Here is a 12,894-nt window from a genome sequence, read left to right as displayed (position 1 = left end):
GTCCCAAGCCAGCTCTTAACCAACGTGCCACTCGGCCGGCCCAGAGCTTGCACTCTTGAGCAAGCTCTTAACCAACTGAGCCACTCGCCCGACCCCCCATCATATTATACATTTTAAATGCGTGAATTATGTGGTTCATGAATTATATCTCCATAAAGCTGTTCAAAAACAAAACCTCAAATGAACAACAGTCACATCTGGGTGAAGAAGTTTTTATATGACATTATTTTTCATGCTCTTCTATGCCTTCTATTTTTTCCCTACAATCCACAGTTGTATAACTCACCTCCCCATCACCACCGCTTTTTAGTTAAAAAAGAGACAAAAGAAAGCTGCTTGGGTCTGAGGGAACTATGTCACCATCAGGGCCCTCAGGCCTAGACTCACCTCTTCAGCAACACCAAAATACTGGGTAACATCGCTTCATTCTGGGCCCCAAACTTGGCCAGAGCACTCACAGCACCTGTGTTTACGAAGCACATATTATATACCTGAACACCAGAGCCAACGTCACAAGTGGCTCTGGGTGGATCTTGGTACCATCCAGCTTCAACTTCCTCATCTATTTCATGGAGAAGGCAGACCCAATCTAGAGTTCCAGGAGGCATTTTCAACATTAACTATGATGAAGCCCCCAGGAGCTGGCCACAATGTCAGGCTTCTTAGCTTCTGTATCCAAATGGCGTTAATTCACAGTTAAGCATTAGATTAATATCAATGAGAAAATCAATACTTAATGATTATCAGTTGCTGAAAGAGGAAAATCTGTCCAGTGGGCATGGGAAGAACAGTAAATTAAAAATAAAATTAATAATGATGGTTGCACACTGAACTGCACACTCATTTAAAAGGGCGCATTTTATGGTATGTGAATTATATCTCAATAAAGCTATTATTAAAAAAAGAAATAAAGTTTAACACTAATATAAGGTGAAGCTTAAAAAAAAACCAATAAAACAAACTAGAGAAGCTAAGAACCATTCAACTAGATGATCTCTAAGCATCTAAGGTCCTTCTACATTATAAAAAACTGAGCTTATGAGGCAAAAACACCAAGTGCCCTGTTCCCCACTGGGGGATCAGGCCCCTTTGCCAAAGCAGTCTACTCATGAACAAGCTAAGAGCTCAACTTTGGCCTTGGCTCAGACCCACCTGCCCGGACCTCTTCATGCTCCAAGACCACTCGGTTATAGATGAAACGGATGTACTTTGAGGGGTTGTTGGTCTTAGGCCCCTCCTGGCCCAGGAGATGCAGGATGCGGGTGGCCAGCACAGTGAATTCGCAGTCCTCGATGAATTCGCACAGGTGCGACAGCCCTGTCTCCTTGCTCTCCGAGTTCTCCTCAATGATGCTGATGATGCAGTCCACAATGGCCCGCTTGTACTCAAAGCCACCCTGTAGCAGAAGATTGAGCTGAACAAGGACACTGCTCTCTCCAAAAATGAGCTGTGAGGCTCAGAGCCTAACCAGTACCAGGGACAGTGGTCCACACAGAACCTGGGGGCAAGGGGGACGTGGCTCTCTGTACTCAACCTCCTTTTTGGGTAAAAGGCTTGGACTGAATATTCACTGGGGCCTTTCCAGTTCCAACAGTATTTGGTTTAAAAGAAACATTTTGAGTCTTATTATCTTCCCAACTTTGAGATAAAAGGCAAAATGTGTGGTGCAGATGCTATGGAAAACAGTATGGTGGTTCCTCAAAAAATTTTTTAAAATAGAATTACCAAGTACAGAACACAGTTTCCCATCTTCTGCACAAGCATCGCCTCAGGGCATCTATTGTGTCTTTAAAGTCAGAGCAGTGAGTCATTAGAGTTATTACTGTAATTACTAGTAATTGCTGCATGTTTATCTCTTAGTCCATGAGGAGTTTAAGGGGCCGGAGGCACCAGGAAATCTACATGGTTAACAGGTTGATCATAGTACACCCAAAAATGATCTGCGCATAGAGACAGCAGCCCTGCACCAGGGGCCGTGGCATGCCCTGCATGCCCCCTAGTCTTACCTCTTCCCGTAGCATGGTAAACAGGAAGTTCATGAGGACAGCATGTTTGCGAGGATACTTCTGACACAGGGCACTGATGGCCTGGACAACCACCACCTGAGTCAAACAGACATGTGTGAGCAGCAGCCTCCTATCACCAGGGCCAAGTTACTTAGTTCACTAAGTGCCAATGGAGTCCTTCCTTGGGTAAGACCAGGTTCTGGACACAACACAGGGCAGAGAGACAGAGGAGGAACTCCATCCCCATGGGGAGTATGCAGTGCCCGAGCCCATTCAGGGCAGGGTGTTAGACAGAGCAGTCCCAACAGTCCCAGATCCAGACTCTAGGTCCCCCAAACTATGCTTTGCTACTCAGACCTCAAGGTAAGTCTATGAGCCCCCTTTCCATCCCACTTATCCTGCTTCTCTTCCTTGCTCCTGCAGACCCCACTGTGATTCCACTCCATCAGCTTTTCTGGCTCCTCTTTGAGTATTCTGTCCTTGGTCCTCTATTCTTTTCACATAGTCTCTTTGGCAATCTTATCTCCTCCCGTGGTTTTTTTTTTTTAGAGTTTTATTTATTTACTTACTAGTTTCCAGTGTACAAAGCAATATAATAGACATTTACACCCCTCACAAAGTGATAACCCCTCCAATCTATTACCCCTCTGACATCGCATATAACTGTTACTATACCATTGAGTATCTTTCGTATGCTGTACTCCACATCCTGTGACTATATATACATATATATACAGAGGGTGCCAAAAATATATACACATTTTAAGAAAGGAAAACTCTATTAAAATTGTAATACTCAATATATACCAATAACAAAAGATGAATACAAGTCACGTTTGCCTTCTGGAATTACAAGAGGTGCTCAAAGTGGTTACCTCAGCGTCCAGACACTTCTGATTACAGCAAACTACTGCTTGAGCAATGTTGAAGAAAATGTCCACTTGTATACATTTTTTTGGCACCCCCAGTATTTAATTATAGTTGACATTCAATACTATTCAACTTCGCCACTTTGACCCCCAGATGTTTATCTCTTGTCTGAGCTCCTCCACCTGGTGCTCACAAACTCAACATGTCTGCAGTCACCATCATTACTTTTCCCCTTTCCTCATCCAAGACCTGACCCTCACCTTCCTTCCCCAAACTGATCAATGGCATCACCGTCAACCCAGACTTTGAAAAACATCATTATCTTTGACAACATTCACTCCCTCGGCCCTCACACTATGCCCTGCCAACTGACTGTACAAAGGAACAATGTGGACAAACACCAGAGGCAGAACTATGCATATCTCCCAGGGCGAATCATGTTGAAGGGTGATGTGCCAGCCTTCTCCACTGAGGCCTCAAGCCTGAACAATCTCTCAGGTCAGTCCTAGCCCAGAGGCTAGGGAACATGGAGATGGGGCACAGCGCAGCTTATTGACTCTGGAGACTGTGGATGTTCCCAAGGTACTCTGGGTACCTTGAATTCATCTGAGATCTCTGACATAAAAGAGGAGATCTGCTTCATGAGGCGGTCGATGCTGCTCTCACTGCCAGTCTTCAGGAGGGTGGTGATGGCCAGAGTGGCAATGCTGCGATTTGAATCTGTGACCAAGTTCTCTAGGTCCAGATTACAGGCTGTCACTGCTGATGGATGCTTCATGGCAACCTGTTTTGGGAGGAAAGAGATAAAGAGGACAAGGACAAAAGATACAAAATAGGACTTCTGTCATTTCACTAGATGGGTCTGGCCCAGTCAGCGGTCCCTTAGATTGAGTGCATCTCACTATCTGATGGAAAGTAACAGTGACCAGGGCTACATCCATCCAGGTCAAGTCAGGAGCTAGGAAATACCTCCAACTGGATCAGGTCACCTCCTCTGACCCTCTCAAAAAGCCAGGCTTCCATTCTGCCTACCCTTGGACCCTTACCTTATTTTTATTTATTTTTTTCTAAAGATTTTACTGGGGAATTTAAGGGAGGGAACAGCGTTGGGAAATCGGGGAAGGGGAACAGACAAGTTGCTGTCCTTTTTTTTTTTGTTCTTCAGTCTAGTTGTGGAGGACGTTGCTTCACTGGCCCAAGTTGGCACCATCATTGCGCTCTTCCCAGGCGAGGCAGATCAGTCACCGGCTTCTAGACAGCCACTCACAGCGGCTGCTGGCTGCTCACACTGACTGCTGGCTACACATGGTAGCCCATGGCAACACACTGCAGCAGGGGCTGCAGCCTACGCCTACGCCGTCACCGGCGACTCACGGCAGCCCAGCTCCAGGTTGAGCTGTTGTTCAGCATCTTAGCTGTGGAGGGCAGTGTCACTGGCCCTCATATGTGGGATCCGAACCAGGGCCCTCTGGCGTCCCAAGCCAGCCCTTAACCAACGTGCCACTCGGCCGGCCCAAGACCCTTACCTTATTGAGGGTGCGGACAGCTGCGTAGCGGAGAGCAGCCTTGGGTGAGCTGCAGAAAAGCTGGAGCACTGTGGGGAGACAGATGTCATGTGCCAGGCTGCCCTCACTGCTTGGCAGCTGGTAAACCCCAAACAGGCCTCCAGGGGAGGGACAGGAACAAGTCATCGCTTATGTGCAAGAGGTCTGAGATTGTTCAGACCGAAACCCTCTGCTCGGCTCATTTCCCTGCTGGTACCCCTACCTCAACCAAGGAAGTGAGCTCTCTTCTCCCTCAGTACCTGAGCCATGAGCACAGAGGTCTTAACATACATATGAAAGCTCAGTGGGTCTCGTGAATGATGACAGCTGCTGTTTATTGAGCACCTGCTATGTGCCAGGCACTGTGCTGAGGAGCTGCCGTACCTTTTCTCACTGATTCCTCACAACCCTATGAAGCAGCTGTTATTATCCCCATTTAACAGATAAGGAGACTAAGGCACAAAGGGGTAAAGCAATTAAAGTAACTCCACATTAGCCGTCAATAAATGGCAGAACCAGGACTGAAATCCAGGGCTGCCTGAACCTGAAGCCTGACCCCTGGACCCGTGTGAAATAGAAATCCACTCCTCTCCTGAGGCACATACAGAAACTAATAGAACTTCCTCAGTCCTGGCTTAAACAGCAGCCTCGGTTCCTACACTATATGGGCAGTGTATCTGTCCCTGTGCTTTGGTTGTCAGGAAGCACAGGGCTCCATTCTGCACTGGCTGTAGTATTGAACATGATTACTGTTTTCTGAAGTATCCATGTTCCTTTATTTATAATTTGGTTTTTATTCTTTTACACTTCTTCGGGTCTTATTTTTGTTTTCCTTAAAATAACTCTTACTTTGAAGACTCTATCTTATTTATGTAATTTCATTATTTTGGAAATATGGGGAATACAACAGAATGAACAAACACCCAAATCAGTGAATGAATTCATTTAGTTCTTGTTGTCTCCAAGAAGGGAGACTTCTCTCCTAAACATGAACCCCATCTCTCTGCCTGACCAGGTTACTCCATTATTATGGAGATTAGAAAAACAGAAGGTCCATTCATTCTAAAATATTTGCAACTTGAACTCTTCTGCCATATCTTAGCTTTCACTGGGTTTGTCCTAAAATAGTCTCCCCTTCTCCTACTCTTTGAATCTAGGTTTAGCACCCCTAGAACCTCTCCTTTTTTAACCTTTCAATGTACCCACTTCTGGTATCAAACACTTAGCATATCATCACATGCTTGCTACTCTGATATACAGTGAGATTGCAACACCTAGCACAGGGGCCAGCATAAAGGCACTGAATGCTCAATGACTAGATGTGAAACAACTTGAGGCAATGGATTCTCCTTAATAACAGCAAAGAACACTTGGTGCTAGGCACTATTCTAAGTTATTTGTATAAATCACACAAGTTTACTGCCTACTACTAACCCTATGTAACAGGAACAATTACTATCCACATTCCAGAGAAGGTGAAGTATGGAGAGGATGGATGACTTGCCCAAGCTCACTCAGCTGCTAAGTGGCGGAGCCAGGACTCTGACCTGGGCTATCAGGCTCCAGTGTCCAGGCTCTGAATGCATTCTCTTTTACCTGAGATAGCTTAGCCCCAAGGGAACATGTACTGGTTTCATAATTCCTGGGTTCCTTCACCAAACCCTCTTGTCATGGCTAGCCAGCCCGACAAGATGCAGAGCAGATGTGAATCTCACCTCTGCCACTTACCAGAGCCCCAGCTTCTTTAGTGGTAAGATGGAACTAAAAGTACTGCATCCCCAAAATGTAACACATATAAGAGACCCCAGTTTAGTGCCTCGCACAGAGCAGGTGATTATTAGGTATTGATTCCTTTTCTTAACATTAGACTGTGGCCTATTTGAGGGCATTTTCTTTCTCCCTCGACCCCTAACCCAGGGCCCAGTTCCCAGAAGTCACAAATGTGTAAGGCTGGGGTAAAGAAATGTCTGGTAACCTGACACAGCTGGGGCCAGCTCTTTGGCACTGCAGCCTGGTAGATTGATGATGGCTGAGGCGGCCTCGTACACCACCATCTCATGCTTGTTGCGCAAGCAGCTCTCGATGAAGTCAAACATTGGGCTGTCACGGCTACAAAAGAACACAGGCGACAAGCAATTGGCAATGACTCAGCATGGTGGGCTGAATGAGACATCATCTAGCCAGGGAAGACAAGAGCCATCACCTTCCGTCCTCCTCCTCCAGCTGCTTGCTGGCCACCCGGATCATCATGCAGTAGGCAAAAGGAGACTTGAGGCCGTGCCGGGTGAACTTGCTGATCATCTTACTGACAGCCAGGCGGTCATTCTTACGCACGTGGTATAGCAGCCCCAGTGCATGGTACTAGAGGACAGGAGATAGAAGCAGAGTACAGGCATGTGAAGCCCAGGTCTACTAGATGTGTGGCCATGGGCAGGCCACTGTGTCTCTCCGGGCTTTAGCCTTCTCATTTCTAAAATGGACATCATAGCTGCCTCACAGAGTGGCTGTGACAATGCCCCCAGATGGTCTGTATAGATAGCTCCTGGCACAGTGCTCAACAAACCACGAGTGTATCTGTACCGCTCCCGATTCTGGCAAGGGCCCTGACAGGCATCATGAGTACAGATGTAAAAGGAAACAATGGACACCACAGAGATGAAAAAATAGGAGGAGGCCCGGTGTTTTTTGACAAGAAAAAGGAGGGAGATGGGCCCTGAGCATGCACATGTGTGGTATGTAAGGTGTTATGCAAGACACCTCAGACATGAGACCTTACAATGATAAACCCTACAACACCCCTGAAGGCATATATTCTTAACCCACTGACTCGCCCCAGGATTCATGGCAGGTACTGGCAAAGCAAGGTCAGGAGAGCCTGAAATCCAGAAACTCCCTTCTGGAGATGTAAAGTGCACAGAGTTATTTACTGTCCTTTCTGCTCTTTCTGTTTCCTTACCAGAGTGGCATTCAAGCACTAAGAATGCTGTGGGTGCCTTCTGTACGGGAAGTTTCTCTGACCCTGGGAAGTGTTTCGCGGGGCCACAGCTGGCCCTGGAGATATGAATTAGTGCAAAGGGTGAGGAGAAAGAGATAAACACACAGGGACCACCTACAGGTATGTGTCAGATGGGTCAGATGTTATGGATGCTGTCTCATTTTATCCTCACCGCTTTGTGAGGCAGAAACTTTTATTCCCATTTTACAGACAAGCAAACTAAGACTCACAGAGATAAAAGGCATTCATGGCCTATCACTAAAGAAGAGTTAGGCAGACAAAAGTCCCACCAAGATATTTCCGTGCATCACTAACAGAGCCAGCTTGGCAAAAGCCCTCTGCCTGTCAGGGTCAGGTTTTCTACCTCGCATATCTTAAAACAATTCTCAGTTATTTATCAAAATACTTGACTATTTTGGCATCAAGTGATAAGCAGTCTCTAACCCAAGCCCCCCCACCACTTGGGTTGTCCCAAGTGGTAGCCTAGATTATTTCCCCAAACCTCCCAAATCTCCCCACAATCCAATGACAAAAGGATTAAAGCCTGCTCTGTCTAGGGGCCACCAGGATCTCTGCAGTGAGAGTCCATTCTGACTGGCCAATGGCATGCCATCTGCCTAAGTATTTCCCTTCCCCTTAGTATTTTAAATACTACTGTTCTGCTCACACCTCACCTGGACCATGATGTTATCACTGGATGCTGCTTCTTGGGCCTCATTCACCCAGCGCTTGACCATGTCAAAGCTGCATTTCAGCAGGTGCTGTGGGCAACGGGGTACGTTAAGGAGCATGCAGGCAGGAGGCTCTCCCGTCACATCTCCTGGGCCTGGCTCCCAGTTCAGGTGGGCCCTGGCCTTTCCTCAGACAAATCCTGGGGCCTCTCCATTGTCTTGGTCCCTTGAGATGGTGCACAAGCATAGGATGGCTCCCACCTTCACTCTCCCTGCCCTGGCAGATTGTCTGCCATGCCCAAACTCCAACAATCTGTCACCACAAGGGATGGATTAAGGCCACCCAATGGGCCCCTCCTCAAACAACTCAGTTCCTTAGTGCTCTTCACTGAGGAGGAGGTTGGGACTCTCAGATCTGGGGATACAGAAATATGTTTTTATTTTCTACTGGAAAGTGACTCTGATATTTTCTTCAGTTCCTGATTCCCACCCACCCCCCACCCCTGCCATGCAGGGCTCCGGCCGCAGCTACACACCAGGGAAGACACCAGGGCAGAGCTGGAGACACTGGGCACCTTGTCCACAATAGCTTGTTTCATGTAGCGCTCAATAGCCTGCAGCATGGTGCTCTGTGGGGACAAGGAGTGGGGCAGGAGGGGACGCAATCAATTCTCAGCAACCTTTAGGAATGCAGATGATGGGGTGTGGAGGAGTGAGGCGAGAAGGAAGGAAGCAAGCATGTTTCCTGTGCAACTCACCTCTCACCCTCCAATACCTGGCTTAGTGCTTTGCTCAGGAGGTGGGGGACAACCTAAAGCATGCCAAGGATGAGACTGAACAGCAGGGAAAGAACAAGATGGCTGTGGGGGGCAGCAGACTCACATCCGTGATCTGGCAGAGGGCTCGCACCGCTGGGCCCCGGTAGTTGTCCTCTTTCCCGGTCATGTCCTTTGTCAGGCTGCCGGGGGAGAAGGTGTTGTCCATACACAGGAGCCTGGCCTGTCTTCTCCAAGCCCAAGTCCCTGCCCACTCCTCTCTAGCTCCCAGTACCACACTTGCCTGGATTACTACACAAGTCTCCTAACTAGCGTTCTCTATTTTTGCCCTTTCCAAGCCAAACTCCACAAAGCAGCCAGAGGGATTTTTTTATAAAACTCAAAACTGACCAGGTCACTCTCCTGCTTTTACTGAAACATTTCCAAGGCTTCCTACTGCCATTACCATTAAGCATAAACTCTTCAACAAAAAAGTCCCCAAGAAGGCCCTATGCTTTCTCCTCTCCAGATGTTTGGGTATGCTGTTTCCTTAGCCCGGAACTCCTCACCCCCTCACCTCTACCTCTGTCCTGCTATTTCTCACTCTTTCTTCAGGACTCCACTTAGTTCTTCTAGGAGGCCTCTGCTGATCCAAATTCAAGTTGGGTGCCCTTCTGATCTGCTCTCACAGGCCATCACACATCCCATGGTAAATCATATTATACCCTATTTTAACAGCCTGACTACCTGGTTATTTCTCTGTGAATTCTGGGGCTGCTGCAGAGGCCATATTTGTCTTGTTTGCTGCTCTATTCCAAAAGCTACACACAGGGACTGGTAGACAGTCAATAAGTATTTTCTAAATGAACCTACAAATGAATATATAACACCTCCCTCCCCCGTAAAAAAATACTGTGACAAGAAGAAAGAGATAGAATTGTGCCCCAGTTCTTAAAGGCAGGGATTATACTTTAGTCACACTTGTCTCCTAAATCACTCTGCCTAAGGTAGAAAGAAATACTTAGTAAGGAGGCCTATTTATATACCACTTGTATTCTCTATGTCTGTTTTTCTTGTGGTCTCTCTTGGTACTCACTAAAGTCATTATGAGAGTTGCAGTCTGGCTCAGTTGACTAAGAAGAATCAAAGGAAGGAAGGATTTGTGCCCAAGCTAAGGCCAGACAATTAAAAGGGAAACAGCACACTCTGGAGTTTGCCATGGGGTGGTCAGCGGTAACTGAAGAATGAGGGAGACAGAAGATGAAAGGATGCTTGGCAATATGTCAAGCAAAAGTCTCATTGTCTAGTACACATGAGAAAAAAATGGCCTCTGTATCAATGGAACCCATCAGAACAGCCATCCACAGATCCAAGACTTGCCTACTGGTGACAATGATGACATCCTCTGCGATGCAAGACATCTCCTTGATGGTCAAGTAGCACATCCGACGGAGGGTAGGCTGGGAAAGACATGGGAAACACCCTATGACCTTTAGCCCAGCATGAGGGCCAGGGTGAGGAAAAGAAAATTCCAGAGGATGTACAAAGGCAGTCCACACTGACTGGTGAGGTCACTTTCCCTTGGTGCTCCCACCACCCTGTCATAGCTGTCCCCTCTCAAGAAAAGCTGGGGTTGGGGCACTTACATCATTGGACTGAAAGAGCTTGGTCATGGCAAAAAAGGCCTCCGTTGCTTCAGTGGTACCCAGGTGCTCCCCCTATTTTAACCAAGAAGGAAGTTTCAGCTTCGAACAAAGGGTCCAGAAGGATCTTCCTGCTGGATCAGCCCAGGCCAGACCCTTAGACCCTGCAGAGGCTCCATCAAAGGCAAAACATCAGAGTTGGATTCTGAGGAGACCCAGAGCCGGGCTTTTGGCTACAACCACACAGTGGCTGTTGAATAGCCTAAGGGCTGTTTGATTTTCTCCTCCCTGCCCCCAACATCTCCCAACACCGTTTCTCCACCCCTAAGCATGACCCTGTTACCTGGTTTATGAGGTAAAGGATCTTGGTGAGGATGTGGGCACATTTCCGAGGGTTGATGGGAGTTTCATTAAATACACGGGCCTAAGAAGAAGTGACCAAAGATATTACCTTCTAGTCCAGTTTATTTCCCTTCCATGGACTACACTCAAGCACATTCAAGGACTGAGAAGTCCCAGGGTAAATCAATACACTTGCTTAGACTAGCTTCTTTTCATAAGAAAAGAGTTTTTTTCTTTAATTTACTAACAACTCCTGAAATCTTCCTTAAATTTAAATATCAGTTAAGAACATACTGACTTACTGACTAAAAGATACTTAGTAAATGCTTGTTAACTAAAAAGAGACATGAAGAACCACCACAAAAATGTAAACATGAACTCTCTCCAGGAACAAAGTTTTCCTCTTTTTCCAGAAACAGGTTTTCTCTCCTATTGTTCTTTAAACCTTTGAATGTGTTAGTATTTCAACTGCATCGATAGTAAACATTATGATGAAAGATGGAGAGGAGCAAATGATACTTGCCTCCTGGAGTACTGCACTCTTCTCAAGATGCTGGAATGGGTTGGCGCTTCCACCTGCCGTTGGAGAGCAGAGAAGATTGATTATAAGTTATGACCCTGAATTTCAAAACTCTTCCATACATAAGGGACAGATGTCCCTATTGTCTACAAGTCCAGTCCAAACTCCTCAGAATGGCAATCAAAGCTCCACAACCTGCGTATAGATCCTACCACTCTCCTGCAAGGGGGTGCTCTCTACCCTAAACCACTTACAGTCACCCAGCAGCCCTGGTACAGTCTTTTTGTGCCTTTCATAGTGTCATGTCTTGCATTCCTTTACACAAATGGTACTTAAACCAAGTCCCAACTATGTATGGGGACCACTTCCTCCTAGTGGCTAGTATTTCTTTACACCAGATGTCACATTTGTAATTAATTACATGTGTTACTATTTGGTTGATGTCTGTCTTCTCCACTCTAACTGTGACCATTCTAATATTCCCAGCTTAGGCATTGAGTGTCTCACTTTTCCTACTGCAGTATCAGTGCACTGCAGTAAGTGCTAGACACATGCCAATTCCTGGCATGTAGTAAGTACTCAATATATGTTCGCTGAATAAATGAATGAAAGAGTCAAGGTTCTCAGCCACAGGACACTAGTTCCACAGATAATACCCCAGTTTGGCCAGCACCAACGCATCCCCGGCAAATTCCAAGAGGTAGGACGGAGAAAGTAACAAAGGAGCATCTGCTAACACCCCGGACCGATGGAGAAGCTAAGGCCCAGAGAGGAGCGTGACCTGCCCAAGGTCACCCAGCGAAATGCAGTCCGAGCTTAACAAAGGCGGGCAGTGGAGAATGCTCTGGCTCTCCGAGGCCTGCCACTGACCAGCTGCGGACCTTTGCACAAACCTCTGCTCCTCACTGGGCCTCGGCCTCGGACAGAAGTCCCAAAAGAGGGCTCCTAGGAAGGGTGTTGACAGCCTGCAAGATGGGCCAGCCTGGCCCAGGCCTCGGCCCTCTCACCCGATTCCTCGTCTTTCTTGTCGAATTTCTTCAGCATGGTGGTACCGGCTAGGGGGTAAAACAGCAACCCCCAGCTAGGCTTCCTTGGCTAGTACAAGTGGTCCGGTGGCCGTTCCGTCCAAACTACTTCCGGTCGGCCACGTCGCTCTGCGCTCTGCGCAGGCGCACTCCGCGCTTCGCGCAGGCGCATATTCCGGCCGGGGAGGGCGCGTCTGGGGTTAACCCTGTCCCTGCCGGAGTAGGTTCTGTGGGCTCGGGGCGGGTGGTCGTTGGAGGCCTTGGAGGATGAACAAGGCCTTAGAGTCGGGACTGACCAGCACCCCAGCTTTGCGCCTTACGCCCTCCTTATCTGTGCAATGGGAGTAGTAGTAGTCCCTGCCTGATTGCGTTGTGGCGTGAGTTTAAACGGCTTTCGGAAGTGAGTGCCCCAGCACACTGTCCTGCAGTAGACCCCAATTAATGTTGCATGTTCTTATTATTGTCATCTTATCAGGGAGGCTTCACTGGCCACTCCTCACTTTCAGCCCCCTTCCCCGGCCTG

General features: G+C 47.5%; 1 protein-coding gene across 1 annotated transcript in view; it reads right to left on the bottom strand.

Moving 5' to 3' along the window:
* The window catches only part of COPG1 (coat protein complex I subunit gamma 1), a 23,301-nt gene extending 10,787 nt beyond the window's left edge, over positions 1-12,514 (bottom strand). Inside the window, exons 1-15 of the mRNA XM_019633746.1 lie at positions 12,354-12,514; positions 11,350-11,402; positions 10,828-10,908; positions 10,488-10,559; positions 10,222-10,301; positions 8,969-9,044; positions 8,623-8,715; positions 8,090-8,176; positions 6,624-6,781; positions 6,396-6,529; positions 4,403-4,470; positions 3,472-3,660; positions 2,007-2,102; positions 1,153-1,396; positions 388-463 (exon numbers count right to left, since the gene is read on the bottom strand). Of these exons, the coding sequence (XP_019489291.1) occupies positions 388-463; positions 1,153-1,396; positions 2,007-2,102; positions 3,472-3,660; positions 4,403-4,470; positions 6,396-6,529; positions 6,624-6,781; positions 8,090-8,176; positions 8,623-8,715; positions 8,969-9,044; positions 10,222-10,301; positions 10,488-10,559; positions 10,828-10,908; positions 11,350-11,402; positions 12,354-12,390 (1,544 nt within the window). The 5' untranslated portion in view covers positions 12,391-12,514. The remainder of the gene's footprint in view (positions 1-387; positions 464-1,152; positions 1,397-2,006; positions 2,103-3,471; positions 3,661-4,402; positions 4,471-6,395; positions 6,530-6,623; positions 6,782-8,089; positions 8,177-8,622; positions 8,716-8,968; positions 9,045-10,221; positions 10,302-10,487; positions 10,560-10,827; positions 10,909-11,349; positions 11,403-12,353) is intronic.
* Between the last annotated feature and the right edge of the window lie 380 nt (positions 12,515-12,894).

The sequence above is a fragment of the Hipposideros armiger genome, unplaced genomic scaffold (genome assembly GCF_001890085.2).
Source record: "Hipposideros armiger isolate ML-2016 unplaced genomic scaffold, ASM189008v1 scaffold_1395, whole genome shotgun sequence".
Taxonomy (NCBI): Eukaryota; Metazoa; Chordata; class Mammalia; order Chiroptera; family Hipposideridae; genus Hipposideros; species Hipposideros armiger.
Note: the sequence above shows the minus strand (reverse complement) of the source record. Positions and strands in the feature narration are given on the sequence as shown.